This window comes from Moschus berezovskii, chromosome 13 (genome assembly GCF_049115385.1).
Source record: "Moschus berezovskii isolate FMDL1 chromosome 13, NW_MosBer_1.0, whole genome shotgun sequence".
NCBI lineage: Eukaryota > Metazoa > Chordata > Mammalia > Artiodactyla > Moschidae > Moschus > Moschus berezovskii.
Window position 1 is genome coordinate 65,325,693 of NC_142472.1, and position 20,838 is coordinate 65,346,530.

Genomic DNA, 20,838 nt, shown 5'->3' on the forward strand with positions numbered 1-20,838 from the left:
CATTGCCAACAAATGTCCATCTAGTCAAAGGTATGGTTTTTCTAGTAGTCATGTATGGATGTGAGAGTTGGACTATAAAGAAAGTTGAGTGCCAAAGAATTGGTGCTTTTGAATTGAGAAGACTCTTGAGAGTCCCTTGGACTGCAAGGAGATTCAACCAGTCCATCCAATCAGTCTTGAATATTCATTGGAAGGATTGATGCTAAAACTGAAACTCCAATACTTTGGCCACCTGATGTGAAGAACCGACTCATTGGAAAAGACCCTGATGCCAGGAAAGATTGAAGGCAGGAGGAGAAGGGGACGACAGAGGATGAGATGGTTGGATGGCATCTCTGACTCAATGGACACGAGTCTGAACAAACTCCGGGAGTTGGTGATAGACAGTGAGGCCTGGTGAGCTGCAGTCCATGGGGTCGAAAAGAGTCAGACACGACTGTGCGACTGAACTAAATTGAGACTGGGATAAAAATAGTAAGAGGACCAGAAAGGACTAGAAAATAAATCCAATGGATAAGCTAATGTTCACACTAATCCTGCTGGCTGGAACATCCCAGGGAGTCAGCTGACACAATCTGAGGGTTGAGCAGGTGGGAATCAGACTGTACCCCACAAAATCAGGCTGAAGAAGGCATCTTAGTGAATGAACCAGGTCACGCACCATGCTAATGTTGGTCGTGAATCTGTTATGACAAAATGTGTGTGTATGCTAAGTTGCTTCAATTGTGTCCAATTCCGCTAGGCTCCTCTGTGCATGGAATTCTCCAGGCAAGAACTGAAGTGGGTTGCCACGCTCTCCTCCAAGGGATCATCCCAACCCAGGGATCAAACCTGTGTCTCTTATGTCTCCTGCAGTCAGACAGGTTCTTTATGACTAGTGCCACCGGGGAAGCCCCTAGGAAGGGATATTGTGAATAAATTTGCTGTGAGTCCTTTTAGGGGTAAGCATCCCTGATTCACCACTCTAAAAGCCATGCATCAGAGAGGCAGATCTAACCCTGGTTAATAGTGACAGCTCTGGAGGAAATGGCTGGAGTACAAGCTTGATTTCATCATTTTCCCAGCGTGAACCTGGACAAGCTCTTGACCCTCCCTGGGTATCAGTGTCCTTGTCTGAAAACACGTACCTCACAAGGTTGATGCAAAGATAAATTATTTAACACATGTAAGTGCCTTTACCAATGTCTCATAAGTAGCAAGCTCCCAACAGATATCAACTGTGTTAGATTCAAACACTGGTCCCTGCAGCAAATCCCAAGCAGACAAGCCTCTTTGGACTTAACCTTTTGTTTTTTTTTTCTCAAGGAGCTCACAATTTATTTAGGCCAATATACACACCTGAAGTTATTTTTACATTTCAGGTTAGAATATGTATAAATGCTGCTGCTAAGTCACTTCAGTCGTGTCCGACTCTGTGTGACCCATAGACGGAAGCCCACCAGGCTCCCCCATCCCTGGGATTCTCCAGGCAAGAACACTGGAGTGGGTTGCCATTTCCTTCTCCAATGTGTGAAAGTGAAAAGTGAAAGTGAAGTCGTTCAGTCTTGTCCGACCCTTAGCGACCCCACGGACTGCAGCCTACCAGGCTCCTCCATCCATGGGATTTTCTAGGCAAGAGTACTGGAGTGGCTTGCCATTGCCTTCTCTGGTATAAATGCTACAGTGACCAAATAAACATATCAGACATGATGAAATCAGGGAAAGGATCATTCTGAGAATGATTTAAAAAGCTTATGAAAGATGTAAAACAAGTAATGTCTTTAAAGTGAAGTCGCTCAGTCATGTCCGACTCTTTGCGACCCCAAGCTCCTCCGTCCATGGGATTTTCCAGGAAACAGTACTGGAGTGGGTTGCCATTTCCTTTTCCAGGTGGACTTAACCTTTAAATGTCCAAGTTATACCCATTGAGCTCTAACATTTAGATATAAAAACAGTGGTATCAATCTCTGGTACAAACACTGGCAGGTTATTTCTTTAACATCATGGAAATCTAAGTATATATAGTGTATCACCTTGCAGCTACTTTTTCATGGAAGTGTAACTCTACATGCTAATTTCAAGGCCCCATTTATTCCAATTTGGCCTAGCGCCTCCTTCCTGTCTTCCATTCTTATCTCCAGTCACTGGCCCATTGCTGCCAAAGACACTGCCTTGGGAAGGTTTCCAGCCCCTCCCAAACTCAAACGTTCCCTAGTACTGCTGCTGCTGGGTTTTTTGTTCAGCTTCGTTGTTGGTCAGTTGCTCAGTCATGTCTGACTCTTTGCCACCCCATGGACTGAAGCACACCAAGCTTCCCTGTCCATTACCATCTTCTGGAGCTTGCTCAAACCCAGGTCCATTAAGTCAGTGATGCCATCCAACCATCTCATCCTCTGGTGCCTCCTTCTCCTCTTGCCCTCAATCTTTCCCAGCATCAGGGTCTGCCCCAGTGAGCTGGCTCTTCACATCACGTGGCCAAAATATTGGAGCTTCAGCTTCAGCATCAGTCCTCCCAGTGAATATTCAGGGTTTATTTCCTTTAGAATTGACTGCTTTGATCTCCTTGCAATCCAACGGACTCTCAAGAGTCTTCTCCAGCACCACAATTCAAAACCGACAATTCTTCAGTGTTTACGTACTTTATGGTCCAACTGTCATATCCGTACATGACTACTTGCTTAGCTTTTTAAATAATAATCATAGAATTTCTGCATTGCCAAGCTTGTATAACTTCTGCCTACAGTTAATAAGCAGCTGTTTTTTATAGTCACCACACCCTTTTGAACTCTAGAAAACAGTCAGATTCCATGATTTGTGCTTTAAAATAGTTTTTAAATGGGGGAAACCCACCTCTTTCACTTAAGTTGTTTCTTATGGGCTGGGTCATAAAACTTAAATTAGGTAATAGAACTTTGGATAGGTCACCCTAGCACCACAAGTATATCCTGTATTTCATCCACTAATCACTTCCTGATGTTATTAAAGGCTGGAAAGGAACACCCTCCTGAAATGAAAAGCAGTGTTAGGGATCTGGGATATCTTTTCTCTTCTTCAAAAGCTTCCCTGAGTCTTAAACCAGATTTTAAATATATGGAAATTAAGTTAAAATTACTCATAATGACTTTTCTCTTTTGACCCACCCATGTAAATTTCAAACATTCATTATTCATGACTCTCACCTCCTTAAACATCAGAATCAATTTTTTTTTTTAAAGGTAGGTCAAACAAACATCCTTGTCATAACAATTTTTTTTTTTTTACGACGGTGAGCAAGGAACCTACAGCAAATCCCTGCTACCTCTCCTATTTTAGAAGAAGTCTTTCCTGCAATAACTCAGACTAGAAATTTAAATTTTTTTCCCGGGACTTCCCTGGTGGTCCAGTGTTTGGGACTTCGCCTTCCAACTCAGGGGATGCAGATTCCATCCCTTGTCGGCGAGCTAAGATTCCATATGCCTCTCAGCCAAAACAACAAAACATGAAACAGAACAATATTGTAACAAGTTGAATAAAGACTTCAAAAATGGTCCACATCAATACAAAGAAAATCTTTTAAAAAAATAATAAAATAATATTTTTTTCTGTCATGCTAAAACCCAAAGTTTAATATAATGAATGAGGGGTCAGATGACTGATTGAGATCACAGCACAAATGCCTCAGACAAATTGTGTTTTAATAAAGCATGGCTCAAAATACCCAAAGTCCAACCTCCATAAAATAGTGCTCTGCCTGGATGTTCTTGAACAAAGAAATTTCAATTGGAAAACATTCACTGCAGGGTTTGTGCTCGGAGGTTTGGAGTATCTGGACTCAGCGATGGTTGGACAGAAAGAGCTGGTGACTTCCTGGGAGCAGAGCTGGGGCTCTTGCACTGCTGATCACGTATAGATTATAAAATTTCTATTCTGCTCTTCAGTCAGTTCAGCTGCTCAGTCATGTCTTTGTGACCCCATGGACTGCAGCATGCCAGGCTTCCCTGTCCATCACCAACTTCTACTTTTCAGTTTCCCCCAGAATGATGGGAAATCATGTAGTGCCTCAAGGACCTGTGGAAAGGACATGGTATTTGGTTCAGGAGATCGTTCCTGGCCTGGATGATGGTTGTGTACCCTTGAGCAAGTTTTTGTTCTCTGAGCCATCCATGGCCACACAAATTCAATCAGATAGCATATACCTATGCAGCTACCTATTAATGGAAACACATGATAAGTGCTTCTTCATTATTTGAAAACAAACACATCTCTGTAGGGTCTTCTGGGAAATTACTCATAACAATCCCTTCTTTATAAACTGTTTCCATAAGTTGTAGCAGTTAACAAAGCTCTTAAGAGAAATCAGATAAAGACACAATGCCCATAAGTTCTGAAACCTCAGCTAGACCAATGTTGAAGACTAAATTCTAATTTTAGGCCACTTTGACGCCCAGAGGTCCCTCTCTGGTTTCTGCTTCCTGAAGCTTGGGTTTCCTGCCTTCAGGAGTCTCGTGCAGTCTATAATGAGTGAAGCAAGATCACAGGGAGTGTTAGGAACTGTGGAAAACTGGGCTGTACCAGCCCTATCAAAAAAAAGATTCTAATTCAAACATTTTGTCTAAAACTCACTGTAGGCTAAAGCCAAATCTCAGGCAAGCAGACATTAGTTTTTAAAAAAATGTTTGTTTATTTATGACTGTACTGGGTCTTTGTTGCTGCACCCAGGCTTTCTCTAGTTGTGGCGAGCACGGGCTCCTCTAGTTGCGATTCACAGGCTGGCTTCTCATTGTGGCGGCTCCTCTTGTTGCGGAGCACGGGGCTCTAGGGTACGTGGGCGCAGTGGTTATGGTACACAGACTTGGTTGTCTTGTGACACATGGGATGTTCTCGGACCAGGGATTGAACCTGCGTCCAATGCGTTGGCAGGCGAATTCTTAGCCACTGGACCACCAGGGAAGCCCTGCTTTTGTTTTTTAGTGGGTATACTTTAACAGAATGAAGTGGGCATTAACTGACATTCAGTCTTGTAGTCATACGCAGTGCTTCACTAAACTTTGAGTACTAAATTCCTATATGCTTACTCAGGTTTGGCCTTTCTCCTCCACCATCATCTAGCCAGTATGCTAACACGTCCTGCAGCTGTCAGCAGGAAGACATTATTAAAGGATGTGTGGCCAGCTGCTCCTGGGAGCTCATTCAAGCCATATCCGGCAGAGTAACTGGACTCATTCAACAGGAATTTGTAGAGAACCTACTCTGAGCAGAACCACACACCACGTATGCATCTAGGCAGGTTTTCCTACTTTTCAGCCCCTATTTTACTTCAAGGATTTAGATTTAGCAAGATTTAGCAAGTCGCGTCATCAGTTTCTTATTCCTTTAAATAAATAGGCACCTTCCAGTTATCAGCAGCAAAATTTTTTGTTGTTATTTATAAGTAAAATCGCAGCAAATCTGCTTCTAATCTTGTCATTTGTTTTTTAAATATTTATTTTATTTATCTGGCTGCACTAGGTCTTCGATGCGGCAGATGAACTTTAGCATACGACTCTCAGTTGGGGCATGTGGGCTCTAGCTCCCTGGCCAGGGATCGAACCCTGGCTCCCTGCATTGGCAGCGCAGAGTCTCAGCCACTGTATCACCAGAGAAATTCCTAATCTTGCCCTTTCTGAGCTTGCTTGAAAGCTGTTCTGAACTCTGTTTAAGTCACCCCAGTCAGTAGAAACGATACACCAGGCACTCAGCTCAATCATTGCATGGCTTTAGGCCCTTCTGGAGTTTGTGATCTAACATGACCACCTGTGACTCTGGTGGATGCAAAATGGATAAATGGGATTATAAATGCCCTACAAAAGCAGACAAAACACAGAGATTTTAGAATGGTAAAACTTATACACTGGTTGTCACAATAGACTTGTTGGGATGCAATGTAAAATAATGATTATAAAGTTCCAGTGAGCAAGGGCAAAGATCTTGAAATTAGAGTGATTTTTTACTGGAGTCAGTTTCAGTCTACTGGAGGTAAAAGCCTGATGCAAACAACTGAAGAGGGAGTGGGGCGGGGAGAGAAGAAGAGAGCTGATAAAAGGGAAGAAAATAGCATAGATGACTCCTCCAAGAAGCCCGATGGGATCAGAGAAGGCATGCGATCCTTAGCACAGGTAGAAGGGACAGCAAAAATGTAGACTGAGAAGGATTCGGAAGCAGATAGTTTGTAGTTGGAGACCAGGAAGCAGGGCTTCGCTGTTGCACAGCTCCTGAGGGCTTGGTTCACAGTGTGGACCGTGGGCACGTGGTGCCCTGGAGTGTGAAATTGGGTGTTTCCATCTCACTCTCTCCATTAACTCCATTTTAGCTCTGAATTAAGAAGCAAGAACACCTGTTTCCAACAGGGAGAGCACAGGGACAATCATGATGGGAGTTGCCTGGTTGGGATAAGGTAATAAAGAAATATGATCTCTTTCATGCTTCCCTGGTGGCTCATATGATAAAGAATCCGCCTGCCAATTTAGGAGACCTGAGTTTTGATCCCTGGGTCGGGAAGATCCTGTGGAGAAGGGAATGCCTACCCACTCCAGTATTCTTGCTTGGAGAATTCCACAGACAAAGGAACCTGGTGGGCTATAGTCCATGGGGTCGCAAAGAGTCGGACACAACTGAGTGACTAAAACTACACTTTCAAATATGTCAGGTCTATCAAAAGAGTTGATGTCATGGGAGGACATGGGAGTTGAATCTTGGGACAAGTCAAATGGTGGCCAAGGGACACCAAGAGCTTGGAAGATGGCTGCACCACACGCTGGGGTCCTTCACTCACAACATCTCACTCAACACCATCAACAGTCTAGCAAGAAGAGATGATTCTTCCTATATGGATAAGAAACTTGAAGTCCATAGTGGTGAAGTCCACACACAAGTTCACACAGTTGGGGAACTTGGCAGAGCCAAGACTCCAGAGACAATGAACATTCCCCCACTGAGTGCTTCAAGCGCTGCTTGAGACACAGAGGAATAGTGTATCCGATCCCTGCTCCCAGCTCTCACATGCTGTTGGGAACAATAGCATATGAATAACTATAAAGCAGTGAGATGAATGCAAAACTGGTTTATGAGCAAAGTACTGTGGGAACACAGGCTTGGAAATTCTCCCAGGCAGCTGTATATTTATGGTTGGCAGGGAAGAAGAGTGAGAAAGGGATAAATGATTATAAAATATTGACTTTTTAAAACTCCATGAGTTTATGGAAAGGGAAGGTGGCCATCACCACTTTCATCAAGTGTTTAAGCATTGCTAATTATGGGACACCTGTGCCTTCTGCTGTGACGTGACACAGAACACCCAAACTCCCTAGGACTCTTCAAATGAATCCAAGCAGGGCTTTAGACATGACTTCCTGGTTACAAGAAATATAGGGAGAGAGGAACACATTATACTGTCAGCAGGCAATCAGACAAATCGACATTTGACAGGACAACTGGCAAAGTCAGTGTCATTTTTTTACGTATGTGGAGGAACAATCTAGGACACAGGAAAATATAATCAAATGCAAAGCAAGAATCTCAACTAGATTCTGAGTCAGAAAAAGACATTTAGGGGACAACCGGGGAAATCTGACATGGACTAGATATTATCTGGGGGAACTGTTTTCTTTGTTGTTCAGTTGCTCAGTGTCTGACTCTGCAACCCCACAGATTGCAGCACACCAGGCTTCTCTGTCCTTCACCATCTCCTGGAATTTGCTCAAACTCACGTCCATTGAGTTGGTGATGCCATCCAACCATCTCATCCTCTGTCGTCCCCTTCTCCTGCCTTCAATCTTTCCCAGCATCAGGCTCTTGTTTTCTTAGGTGTGATAATAATATGGGTTTTGTAGAAGAATGTCTTTATTGTTAGCAGATACATTTTAAAGGGTCATGTGTATCTGCAACATATTATTTTTCCTTTTCTTTCTTGGTCACACCTTAGAGTTTGTGGGAACTTAGTTCCCCAAGATCAGGGATCGAACCCCTGTCCCCTGCAGTAGAAGTGTGGAGTCCTAACCACTGGACTTCCAGGGAATTCCCTGCAACATATTTTTAAATTGTTCAGCAACACACACACACGATTGAACTATAGGAAATTATTTATATTCAATTATTTTCTATTACAAATTCATATGGTCCAACCTAATAAATAGATTAGAAGAAATTTCCCAATTGGAGCAAAAATACGTAAAACATGAAACTATGAAACAGACACACACACAAGATCAATCCAGAGGGGGTCCAATAAGAGAGAAATAACAATTCCAGTAAGAACAGAGAAGGCTGAGGGGAGAAAGACACCAAAGATACACCACAAAGAAAATTTCCAGAACTAAAGAGACATGCTTTCTATTAAAAAGGGCCTCCTGAGTTTTAATTAGGGGGAATGGAAAAAGCCACATTTCATCTGGAAGATATTAAGGAGGTTATACAGAAGAGGTCCTAAGAGTTTTCCTGGGACTGGGAAAAGCCAACTTCTACAGGAAAGAAAGGGCTTCCCCAGTGGCTCAATGGTAAATAATCTGCCTGTCAACACAGAAGACTCAAGTTCAATCCCTGGGTCAGAAAGATCCCCTGGAGAAGGAAATGACAACCCACTCTAGTACTCTGGCCTGGGAAATCCCATGGACAGAGGAGCCTGGCAAGTTACAGTCTAAGGCGTTGCAAGAATTGGACAGAATTTAACGACTGAACAGCAACAAGAAACAAAGTTAATAGTGACATTTGATTTCTCATTAGCTACACTAGAAGCACAGGTGTAATAGCTTCAGAATTCAGGGGGAAAACTGGTTTTCAATCTGGGAAACCCATACCTAGTCAAATTACTGGTGAAGGCAAAATGAAGATTTTTTTAGTCATGCAAATACTCAGAAAGCTTCCTTGCCACAAACCTTTTCTTGAGAAGTTATTTGAGCACGTACTCCATCAGCAAAACAATGTGACCAAGATCGTCTGCTGTTTGAGTGGATGAGCCACCAGTTCATATTTGAGCAAGAGAAGGGCTCCAGGAAAGAAAGGGATTTCATAAGACATAGAATCAAAAGAACTTACAGATGCACTACAAGCAGAGGATGCCTGGAAAGAAGAAAAGCAACTAGAAATTTCTTTTAAATACTCTAGACAAAAGTCCCAGTACAAATATGAATCAAGTTAGAAGAGGAAAATCAACGGACTTAAAAAAGGAAAAAAAATTATTCCAAGCAATAGATAGAATGGGAAGAAGGAACAGATGTCCTCTTTCAACAAGAAAACACTAGGAAAAGAAAAAAAAATTAACCATGATTTTGAGCAATTGAGAAGCACAGGGTTGTGATACGTTACAGAGCAGGGAACATACTTGTCTCTGCTATGAATTTACATGATAAACAAATTAGCCTTCATGCTGTTTATTGGTTACTGTCAGACTAGACCTCTGACAGTAGAGGTTACTAGACTCTCACCTGAGGACAAATTTTATAAGACTTAACTGTGCTTACCGGAGAAGGCAATAGCAAGCCACTCCAGTACTCTTGCCTGGAAAATCCCATGGATGGAGGAGCCTGGTGGGCTGCAGTCTGTGGGGTCACTAAGGGTCGGACACGACTGAGCGACTTCACTTTCACTTTTCACTTTCACACATGGGAGAAGGAAATGGCAACCCACTCCAGTGTTCTTGCCTAGAGAATCCCAGGGACGGGGGAGCCTGATGGGCTTCCGTCTATGGGGTCACACAGAGTCGGACACGACTGAAGTGACTTAGCAGCAGCAGCAACTGTGCTTACAGACTAGAATGCAAATATCCTCAGCCACAGAAATCTAAGAGAGCACAGCTTGATGAAAAGTTTGGAGGTGGAAGCACAGGTGGAGAGTCTAGAAGTCAGGAGCTCAAATATCCTCTTCTCATGAAATGGAAAGTCAAGAGATGTTGTCTATATTTAGGAGAACTAAAAACAAAAGTTTAAGGAAATTAAAGTTGCAAAAGTGAACAACAGAGCTAAAAATTGTGATGTTACAATTGTGTACAGGGGTGATGTGAAGTTAAGATGAATCTTTAGCAACAAGAGTCAGTAAGCAATGTCATAAAATAGCAGCTCCATCATTTTACAACAGTTGGAGAGCTTCAGCAGTGGTTGCCCTTGCAAAGTGGAACTGAGGCTATGGAATTAAAAGGAACCATTGCTTCCTGTTGTAAATCTTCCTGTACTATTTGTCTTTTTAAAAACTCTGACCAAACCAAACATAACAATCATATCTTACAGGGTTATGATGACGGTCAGGGATAATCTATTATGAAAGCCTGGAAATTTAATCAGTGAGCCATCTTGTAACTGTTATGAGTGGGATTTTCTCCTAGTGTTATTATTGGACATCCAACCTCCCTCATCCTAGATTTATTCCTTCCCTGGGGATCCCAGATGGCTCCAATGCCCAGCTGCCCTGTTAAGCCTACTGTTTCTGCAGCACTCCAGCTTCGAGAATGGTCTCTCACTGCCCACCTCTACTCCGGATGCCACCTCCGCTGCTGGGGTGAGTTCCCATCCTGTGCTTACAGCTCCTGTCACCTGTCGCCCTCAACTGTTGCCAACGCACATAAAGCCGTGGCTTATTATGACACATCGACTGATATAAATTTATCAGTTCAAATGCATGCACTTGAAAACTTAACTTTAGTGCACATTTTGTTTAGTTCCTAAGTCATGTCCGACTCTTTGAGATCCTATGTACTGTAGCCTTCCAGGCTCCTCCGTCCATGGGATCGTCCCAGCCAGAATACTGGAATGGATTGCCATTTCCTCCTCCACACCATCATATAAATACTCAGAAATATAGCTCATAATATACAACACTCCATAGCAGTTTTTGCTGTGTCTAAACTTTACCCCATAGGACTGCTTTAAAGAATCTCTCTTTACAAATAAAGCAATATAAGCTCAGTATCAAACATTTGAAAAACATAATTGCTTCATTCCTCTACATCAGCTTGGGATAAAAGCAGAAATCCTGTTTTGTTAAAATTAGATGACTCAGAGTCCCTACACCACTTTTACAGAAGAGGTCATTCTTTCCTCTTTGAGTCCTCTGTCCTGAAATAATTCCCAGCCCCCTTTGGATTCTTATACCTCCTCTTCCTGAGATGTCATGCTGGCCAGAAATCTAGAAGCCATCCTTTCCTCTTCACTCTTCAGATTTGCTCAACACTAGGTCCATGGATAAATAAAGTACTTCACCCAGGTCATACAGCTTTTGGTGGGTGGGCTTTAGGAGCCCAAATCTAGTGTTTAGGAGGTTTGTTCCAAAACATGCTGTTCTTATGCTTCTGGGGAGGCATCATGGGGGCTCCATGGAGGATCTGGGTAGAATCAAGTGTTCCCCAGTTCCCCTTCCCTCCCCAAGAATCTTCTCTTGGCATCACTGCTGTCATACAGCTGCGTGTGTGTATGCTCAGTTGTGTTGACTCTTTGCCACCCACCAAGCTCCTCTTGTCCATGGAAATTTTCCAAGCAAGAATACCGGAGCGAGTGACCATTTCCTTTTCCAGGGAATTTTCCGGACCTAGGGAATTGAACCTGTGTTTCCTGCATTGGCAGGCATATTGTTTACCACTGAGCCACCTGGGCAGTCCTGTCAAACAGCTACTAAGTGTCAAGAGCAAGACAGTGCATTTGTACATGAAACTATTACCTTTTTTAAATTTTGCTATTTCAAAATTTTATTAATGAAATTCCCAAGTATCCAGAAAAGCTGGAAAAAAATAGTACAGTAACACATACATCCACCAGGAGACTTCAACAACTGTCAACATTTGCTATACCTGTTTCATTCATCAACTGATCGAGCTACTGAGCTGCAGTTCCTTTTCCAAGGGTTCCATCTCATTTTCTGACTCTTCCTTTTTGTAGCATCGTGTTTCTGTTTAACAGATGTAATATCATTTCACATCTCTGTAGTGATAAGTAATTCATTTTGCAGGGTTTTTATTTGATTCTTCTCATATTCCCTGAATGGGGTCAGTTTTTCTCTTTTCACCTTTCTTCGTCATACTGTTCTCAGATGTTTCATGAATCCAGTCGTCAGGCTCTTCTTATGAGTGAGAGGAGAAAGGCTGACTAGGGACATGGGGTGCAGGTGCAGGACGTGCTGAGTGGCAGGCTTCAGTTGATGGTGAACAGTCCGAGATCCGAGTGCTGAGACTTCTCAAATGCTGGAATGAGATGGCTGTGTGCCAGGTTACCAACGACAACTACTGCTGTTCAAGTTTCCTTGGAAACAGGCTTCGCTGTCTTTATAAAAGTCCCTTCTGGTCCTTGGTTGGTGGTCTGGTTTCGGTTTGGTTTCAGTTTGGTCTGTGGTTGAACATCCAGTTGCTGGGAGTTCTTGGCACCAGCGCTGAAGAGTAGGAATGGAGGATGACCGTTTCGTATGGAGATCTTCACTATTCTTCCATCTTCTCTTCACTCCAATGACTTTTCTGAGTCTCCAGCCTCAGTGAGGGGCTAGCAAAGAGGTCGGGCCCCCATCTTCTGCAAGACCCTCTAAACACATCCTGGACTAGAGCTTCTTCCATTCCGTGTTCTTCCATGTACTCTGTCCTCTAGAAACCCATGGAAATCACTTCATCTCTTGTTCTCGCAATTGCTTTTGGTATTGTATGTTTTATATTCAAATCCTAGGAGGGTGAGGAAATAAATATATATGCTCAAGTCCCCATCTTGAACCAGGGATGAACATTTCCATTTTACACTGGGAAAAAAAAAGAGGCTCATGTGATTCAGTGACTTACCTAAGATCACACAGCTAGAAAGGGAAGGGCCAGAATTAAACCTGTGTGCTTTTGACTATGCCAAATACTTCTTTTTGTACAAATCATGACTCAGCTGGTATGACCTGGAGAAACAAGCCCTTACATAATACGATCTGTTTAAAATATGCTGTCATCTGTGTATAAAAATGACTCATAAACTGCCCAGACTAAAAATTGTACAATTTTTACAAGTTATGTAAATCTAGAATAAAATGAAAAAAATCATCAAAGTAGTAAAACAGCAGTTTGATATTTTGTGGGTCAGGTTGGAGTGGAACAGACCTCGAGGAGAGAAAATTGGGAAGCATAGGTCATCATTTGAGCAGTAGTGGCAAGGGCTTGGCACACTGAGTGCTCTCAGTTCTATGAAATAAATCCACTTTAGAAGTCACATCTGGGGAGCAACTGACCAAACGAGATGGTGCGGACTCCAAGCAGTGGGGTGAAAAGAAGACTTGCTAGGAAGACAGGGCACCCTGTCCATGTGGAAGCCATTCTCATATACACTCAACACTTTACTGTGCAAAGACACTGCAAAAGGCTCTACAGATGCCTTCATCTCTTTGCCAAAGCATTATCCTGAAAAGTTAAGGATTTCTTCATTTTGGGATGCTTCCAGAAATTAAAATCCTCACAATATCTCACAGAAACCCATCCCATTCATAATGGTTTAAGATTTAAAGTGTCATAAGAATTGTCCCAATTCAACCACAAATATAGTTTAAGGGCTTTTGAATAGCTGGTCATTTATTCAACAAATCTTTATGGAGCTCCTACTCTATGGCAGCCACTGGGGCTAGGACCTAGGGACATTGTGGCGAGGCACAGGAGATTATTTCTAAGGAAGTTAACCACTTCTCCATCAAAGACAGTGCACTGTGAAACATCCACTTTTCTCTTTCTCAGAGACAGAGGCCAAATTAACTTAATTCTGAAATGTAGAGACTGACCCACAGAAAACTGGGCTAAGTGGTTGGTGAACATATTATGTGCTGTTATTAATTCACTGTGACATTAATTCAGATGCATGATATACAGGGGAAAGACATAAGTTAACAGAAAATCTTTCTGTTCACAGTGTTTTTCTCTAATTTTCACCTTCCCGATAGCCATTTTTATCTCATTCAGATGAAAACAATTTTGGAAATCCATCGTGAAGTCCAGAACAAGAAGCACACCCTGTTAAAGGTTGGCACATAATCCTGTGAACTCGGAAAGAGAACAGAGCTTTCCAGTAGGACAAACAAAGAAAAGGGAGATTAAGAAGTTTGATTTCCTCCTCTTCCCATTAGTTGTCAGACACCATTGAATAATTGATTTCTCCTATTCCTGAAAAGTAGACAGCTATTATTAAAGCATTTCCAAAAGGAAATATATTTTGGTTTTCATTAATAATGGAACAAATGAAGTGGTACTGCAACAAAATAAACTTTTTAAGGTACAGTAATTGCATTTGTGATTTTTCCTTTTCCCCATCTAATTGCACTCTCTCCAATGGTCCCTGAAACCTCGCCAGCAGGCTGACAGCCTGATAAACTCTAAAAGGAAGAAGGAAAACACAGTCTAAAAGGCAGGGTAGGTGCGGCAGCTAACAAAGGTCAAGATGAACAAAGAAGAAAGTGCAGTTACTCAAGTGTATGCAGATAAGGCGTCAAGTTCAAGGTCTGAGAGGAAGTACACCAGATTGCAGTGTCCAAATGGCACCTGATGACAGACCTCCAGTGACGGAGCCCAACCTCTAGGTTCTTCTCAAACAGGAGGGAAGGGGGCAAGGCACAACATTGAAAAGAATGACATACTCTGAGGACTGGGCATAAACTGATTGGAACCAAACAGGTCCAAGATGGCAGATGAGTCCAGTTCCATTAGACTTTGAGCCTCAGTGTATGCTCCTTGTAACACATCAGCACGCTAAATGACACACTCGCAGGCACCATGACAGTTTCAAGGCTGATCATAAAGATCAAAAAGTGGGTGGTGGCCCAATTTCTGGAAATCCCCACCTCTTTTCCAAAACAGCTGGAAAACTCCTTCCACTTCTTAGCTTATGAAATTACCCACCCCTATAAAAACTGACTATCTTTCCAGGTGGCATTAGTGGTAAAGAACCTGTCTGCCAGTGCAAGAGACACAAGAGACACGTGTTCAATCCCTGGGTTGAGAAGATCCCCTGGAGTAGGAAAAGGCAACCCACTCCAGTCTTTTTGCCTGGTAAGTTCTATAGACAGAGGAGCCTGGCGGGCTACAGTCAGTGGGGTGACAAAGAGTCAGACATGACTGAGTGACAACATGTGTGCCAAGTCGCTCAGTTGTGTCCAACTCTGCAACCCTATGGACTGCAGCCTGCCAGGCTCCTCTGTCCATGGGATTCTCCAGGCAAGAATACTGGAGTGGGTAGCCATTTCCTTCTCCAGGGGATCTTCCCAATCCAGGGATTGAACCCAGGTCTCCTGAATTGCAGGCAGATTCTTTACCATCTGAGTCACGAGGGAGGCTCAGACATCACCCAATTCTAGCCTGAAAGCTATTCTGAAATATCTATGGTATCATAATTTCTAGGTAGCCTAGAAATAGCCATCATTGACAATCAGCCAAATATTCAATATCACCTGTGCAGGAGTCAAATTCTCAAGTGTTTATAACTTAGTAAATTACAATTCACAGTTGTATTAGTGAGCTTACTTTGTTCCAGCACTTCTTACAGCTGAAACGCTCAGATGTGTTTCCAGTTGGAAGCCGCCAACGAAGTATTCATAGCATTTCACACTCACAGGCTGTATCTTGTCGTTTTTCATACATGAGAGACTGAGCCCTATTTTGCTCTTGTTTAAATTTTATTATCATAGTTAGCAGTGATAAGCTGACAGAAACAGGCTAAGGAAGGAAAAAGTTTGAGATAAATTACTTCTTATGAACTGAAACACACGTGCACACTTGTGAGTTGCCACCTCCCCACATCCTGTCCTGCTTTACTAAAAAGAGTCCACACTAAAGAGTCCACAGAACACTGTAAGCAGCCGATCCCTGGATCTGGGCCCAGGACCCCGCTGTGTGAAGTCTCAGGGGGTGATGTCGGTCTAGATAACCAGCTTTTCCACACTCAGCGTACTTGTAGTCTCATCCTCTTCATTTGACCCAAAGTATCCCGGGAGATCCAGCATCCGCTGCTCTGCCTCGGTGAGGCCGAAGGACGTGTTGTCATAGAAGGCGAACTCCGGGTGGGCGGGGAAGCTCTGACACTTGTCTTTTCTGCCCTGAGAAGGGCTCAGAGGGCTGACCCTCTGGTAACCATCTTTGGGCGCCGGCGGGGAAGGCTGCTTCCTTGAGACACTCCTGTGACTGGGGGACGGCCCCCTCCGAGCCCGGGGAGGCTCGGGTCTCTCAGCGGCCCCCACGAATCCGGCCTGGCGATCCCCCAGGTCCGGCTTCCTCGGGGGCGGTCCCAGGGAGTGGGGTTTGGGGAGAGGGCTTAAGGGACCGCTGGCCCCCGCTGCCCCTGGGCCATGGTCCCGTTTCTCCGGGAACAGGGCAGCGCCGCGGCTCGGGGGCCGGCCTCGTTCTCCGGCCTGGCCCCAGGTCCGGGCCCTGGGGCCGTGGGCGGCGGGCGGCCGAGGGGTCAGCGTGGACAGGCTGCGCTCCCGGAACGGCCGGGCCTGCCTGGCCTCGTGGAAGCTCGCCGTCCTGCGGAAGTGGGACCCGCGCGGGAGGCTCCTCCCCTGCGACTTGCGCAGGAGGGTCTGGCTGGGGCTGACGGCGCAGCTGGCCGCCGAGCGCGGGTGGTCCGGCCGCGCGGCGGGCCTGTCTGCGGCGCCCACCGCCGGGGGGAGCTCCAGGAACGGGGACTTGATGCGGAACTTGCCGGCCGTGGCCTCCTCGGGGCTCTCGGACGCCCCGGGGGGCGCGGCGGCGGCGGCGGCGGCGGCATCGATGGCCGTGTCCGTCAGCGGGCTCTGGGACACGTGGTACACCTTGGTGGTCTCCGTCAGGCCTTTCTTCTTCATCTCCTTCAGCTGCTGCTGGGCCAGGCGGTAGCTGAACAGCGGCGGGATGATCTTCTGGGCGTTGGCCTGGAAGCTCTCGCTCCCCGAGGCCTCGTCGTCGGGGGGCGCCGGCACGCTCCGCCGGTAGGTCAGCGGGATGCCCGGGTCCCCGGGGCTCCCCGCCGGCCCGTCCCCCGCGTCCGAGAAGCTGCCGCGCGGCTCGCTCAGCTCACAGATGTTCTCCTCGTCCGAGTTCTTCCGGCAGCCCGGCCCGTGCATCGAGTTGTGGCGGGCGGGCGTGCTGCACTTGGGGGCGCGGCCCAGCTTCCGCCAGAGCGTGATGAGCACGGTGGCCACAATGATGAACAGGCACAGGGATATGCCGGTGACCGTCACGACGTTGTTGGACTTCACGGGAGCCTGGGGCTGCAGCGGAGATGGGCTGGATGGTTGGAAAGCTACCAAAAAAAAAAAAAAACAACAACAACAAATGCATCCCCTGGTATCGTTCTCTCTGCGTGGGTCTAAGGTCTAAGGGTGAAGTCGCTCAGTCGTGTCCGACTCTTTGCAACCCCGTGGACTGTAGCCCACTAGGCTCCTCCGTTCATGGGATTCTCCAGGCAAGAATATTGGAGTGGGTTGCCATTTCCTTCTCCAAGGGATCTTCCCGACCCAGGGATTGAACCCAGGTCTCCTGCATTGCAGACAGGTCTAAGGGTGGCTTAATCTAATTATTTAGCAGTTAAAGAAAGAAGTGAAATAAACAAGGACTAGGATTTCTGGTTGGAGAAGGCAATGGCAAGCCACTCCCGTACGCTTGCCTAGAAAATCCCATGGATGGAGGAGCCTGGTAGGCTGCGGTCTGTGGGGTCGCTGAGGGTCGACACGACTGAGCGACTTCACTTTCACTTTTCACTTTCACACATCGGAGAAGGAAATGGCAACCCACTCCAGTGTTCTTGCCTGGAGAATCCCAGGGACGGGGGAGCCTGGTGGGCTTCCGTCTATGGGGTCACACAGAGTCGGACACGACTGAAGTGACTTAGCAGCAGCAGCAGGACTTCTGGTCCTACATATGTCTACAGACAACTTAAGTCAAACTGAACAACAGAGACCCGTAGAAAGAAGTGCGGTTACCAAATGGGCCACAACAGGGTGGCTCCTGGCCACACTCAGCGTCTGCTGACACTTGAGCCCAAATTTCTACATAGAAGCCTCAGGAGGAGTGTTTTAAGGTGAAAAATCAAGGTTTTTCACTTAAGGTAAATATGGGCTTCCCCAATGGCTCAGTGGTATAGAATCTGTGTGCAATGCAGGAGACTTAGGAGATGTGGGTTCAATCCCTGGGTGGGGAAGATCCCCTGGAGGAGGAAACGGCAACCCACTCCAGTATTCTTGAAAAACTCCTTGGACAGAGGAGCCTGAGAGGCTATAGTCCAAAGGGTTGCAAAGAGTCGGACACGACTGAGCACAGGAGCAAGGTAAACATGGGATATCGACAGTTAAATGTACCTTTGAGATACACGTTGGAAAATTTCCAATAACACTTGAAATGCAAAGTAATTCAGGCAGGTTGCAGCACATGTGCACATCTCAAGAAAAATAGGTGAAAACAGGTCTTTTGGCAATATACTACAACTCAGTTTTTCTCTCCATGTCCAGGAACTGCCTTTTCTAGGAACTGGAGCCTCTGTTTTCCCACTTCTGCTTTCTCAGCTCTCTATCTCCTCCCTCCCTTCCATGCGGCGCTGATTTTCCTCCTTCTTCCCTGGTCTTTCAATCTGGTGTGTCCCACAGTCATCAAAACATTTCACCAAGACTCAGACGTCACCTGGGACCTCAGCCTGTACTGCCACTAAAGTACCCAGGAACCTGAGACCACCCAGTTCCACCTGGCAGGACCTCTCTTTCAACTCTTAGGCCACTGTCCATCATTTAAGCCCTTCCAGTCACCTGTCCCCTCTCTCTTTTCTTTTTTAACTAGTTAATGTATGTATCAGGAGCAATCAGGGTCTTGCAAGTCGTGATCCGACAGAGCCATAATCACAAATCATGCGAGCTCCAATGACCACATACTATTCTGCCCTCCAAAAGGGGAGGTAAGGATTAGCCTACCGGATGATTTTTTTATTTTTAATTGGAGGGTAATTGCTTCACAGCCACAACGCTGTGCTGGTTTCATCCGGTGTCTCTCTTCCCCAGTCGTATCCCCAGCTCCGTGAGTCATCTCCTGGACCCATCCCCAATGCTCCCCTCCCCTTTCCACTGCACCCTATGAGACACCTATAGCCAAAGACCTCACCATCCAGAAACTTTCCACAAAACACTGTTCATCTCCTTGCCTGACCTGAGGATGGGCCCTCCCGCAGGGCACAGCCTCCTCCACCCACTCCTGGGTGGGAGCTTTATTAGAAGCAGAGCCAGCGGCAGGGCGTGTCCCTCAGCCTCCTCATCCCTGGCTGCCATCTCAACCAACTCTTTCACCTCCGTGTAGAAGTTCTACTCTTCTGACGCCCATGCCCAGACACCCCGCTTCCCCTCCCTCAACTCTTGTAATCTCCCCACTTCCAGGCAGTCATCGGTCAGCGGCACCCAGGTCCAGTCTCCCTCCCCATCCCAGAGCTGGGACCATTCTGTGTCCTCCCAAGCTGTCGTCCCTTCCCACTGTCTGTAGGTGGTCTTCTCCCGAAGTCTTCACCTTCTGAGCCCACTTCTGGCTGTCTCCTTCCTTCTCTCACTCATGATTCCTATGCTGGGTATTCAGCCTCACTGCAAAATCTGATTCTCCAACCCCTCCAGTGTCTCCCCTTCCTCCAGTCACTTTCTGCTCTCACTTCTCTCCCTGCACCGAGGATCCCTCACTTAAACCCTTCTCCTTCCGATAATCTCAATTCTCTGAATTCTAATACAGAGCTATACCCCTTCCCCTGCTCTGCAGCGTAAGTCCATTCCTAGATGAATCCAGACCTGTGGAGTCTCAGCTGCAACACCCAGGCCCTGAGCCCTGGTAGAGAAAATAACGCACCATGCAGGCCAGTGCCTCTGTGTACTGACAGCACCCAAACCTGGCCGCCCACAATCCTGCCATGGGTGCCTAACCTGCTCTCTCGTCGCTCCTCGCCCTCACTGCTTGGAAGTTGCCCCATTCACCCTCTTCCTCGGTGGTCTGCTAGAGCATGAAGATGAGAAGCTATCAAGCAAGCGCAGGCCTGGCTTCTTCTGCCATCCTCCCCTCCCGCATGAACTGAGCAGCCGCCACACCTCTGTTTACCTCTTCCTCTAGGGAATTAGGAGGAGCAGTGTCTTCCCATAAGGATGAGTCCACCAAGTGTGCTCTGGGCCACCCTTCTCCAGGGGGACTCTCCCTCTGCACCAGTTATCGCCAGCTTCTCCTGGAGGAGAAGCTCCACAGAAACATGCTCCAGCTCTTCTCAAAGACCTTCCGAGAACTCTGACTACTGCTACAGATGTACCTTGCTTGTCTTCCTGGCTGAACCTACAGAAAGAGGGGTCCGTGTGTGCTGACTTACAGCTTCCAGGTCACCCCCTCTGGCTCCTGCCCCCTGCCCCCAGGCTTCCAGTGGGCCACCTCCGACTGGAAGTCATTAAGATCTACTAGCCAAGGAGCTCCGTCTTGATAGTCCTTGAGCTTTGCAGCATCGGCTCCTGTCTGACCCTTCCTGTGACTGCTTCTCCTCTTGGTTTCAACAGTTAGCTAATTTGGAGACAAGAGCATGAACTTTGAGCCGGCGAAGAGTCAGATCCCATTCTGGTCCTACTAGCTCTGCTCTCTCCATCTATGTCCCACCAAACATCTACCTCCACACACCCAGGACTCAGCACCTTCCCCCAGAGCCTGCGCCTCCTCTGATGTATCTCAAGGGAACAGTGTCCTGTACATGCAATTGCCAGCAACAGAATCCTAGGTTTCACCCAGGATGCTCCCCTCACCACGCTTGCCACTCCAGAGTTGCTAAATCCTCTCCTCCGCATCCCACCACCTTGGGTCACTGACAAACTCTTTTAACAGGCCTCCCTGCAGCCATTCCTGCCCCTTCTGATTTCTACTTCACACTGCAGCAGAAAGAGCCCTCTACAGTA

General features: G+C 46.1%; 1 protein-coding gene and 1 non-coding gene across 4 annotated transcripts in view; both read right to left on the reverse strand.

Annotated features, from left to right (window-relative positions):
• Positions 1-15,572: 15,572 nt before the first annotated feature.
• THSD1 (thrombospondin type 1 domain containing 1) overlaps positions 15,573-20,838 on the reverse strand; it is a 30,813-nt gene continuing 25,547 nt past the window's right edge. For all 3 annotated transcript variants that reach the window (XM_055426189.2, XM_055426190.2, XM_055426188.2), the window contains one exon: positions 15,573-17,195. In XM_055426189.2, coding sequence (XP_055282164.2) covers positions 15,835-17,195 — 1,361 coding nt within the window. In that variant the 3' untranslated portion in view covers positions 15,573-15,834. The remainder of the gene's footprint in view (positions 17,196-20,838) is intronic.
• LOC129556667 (U8 small nucleolar RNA) lies at positions 18,733-18,859 on the reverse strand. Its single transcript, XR_008686070.2, has one exon. It is a non-coding gene; the product is annotated as a U8 small nucleolar RNA (small nucleolar RNA).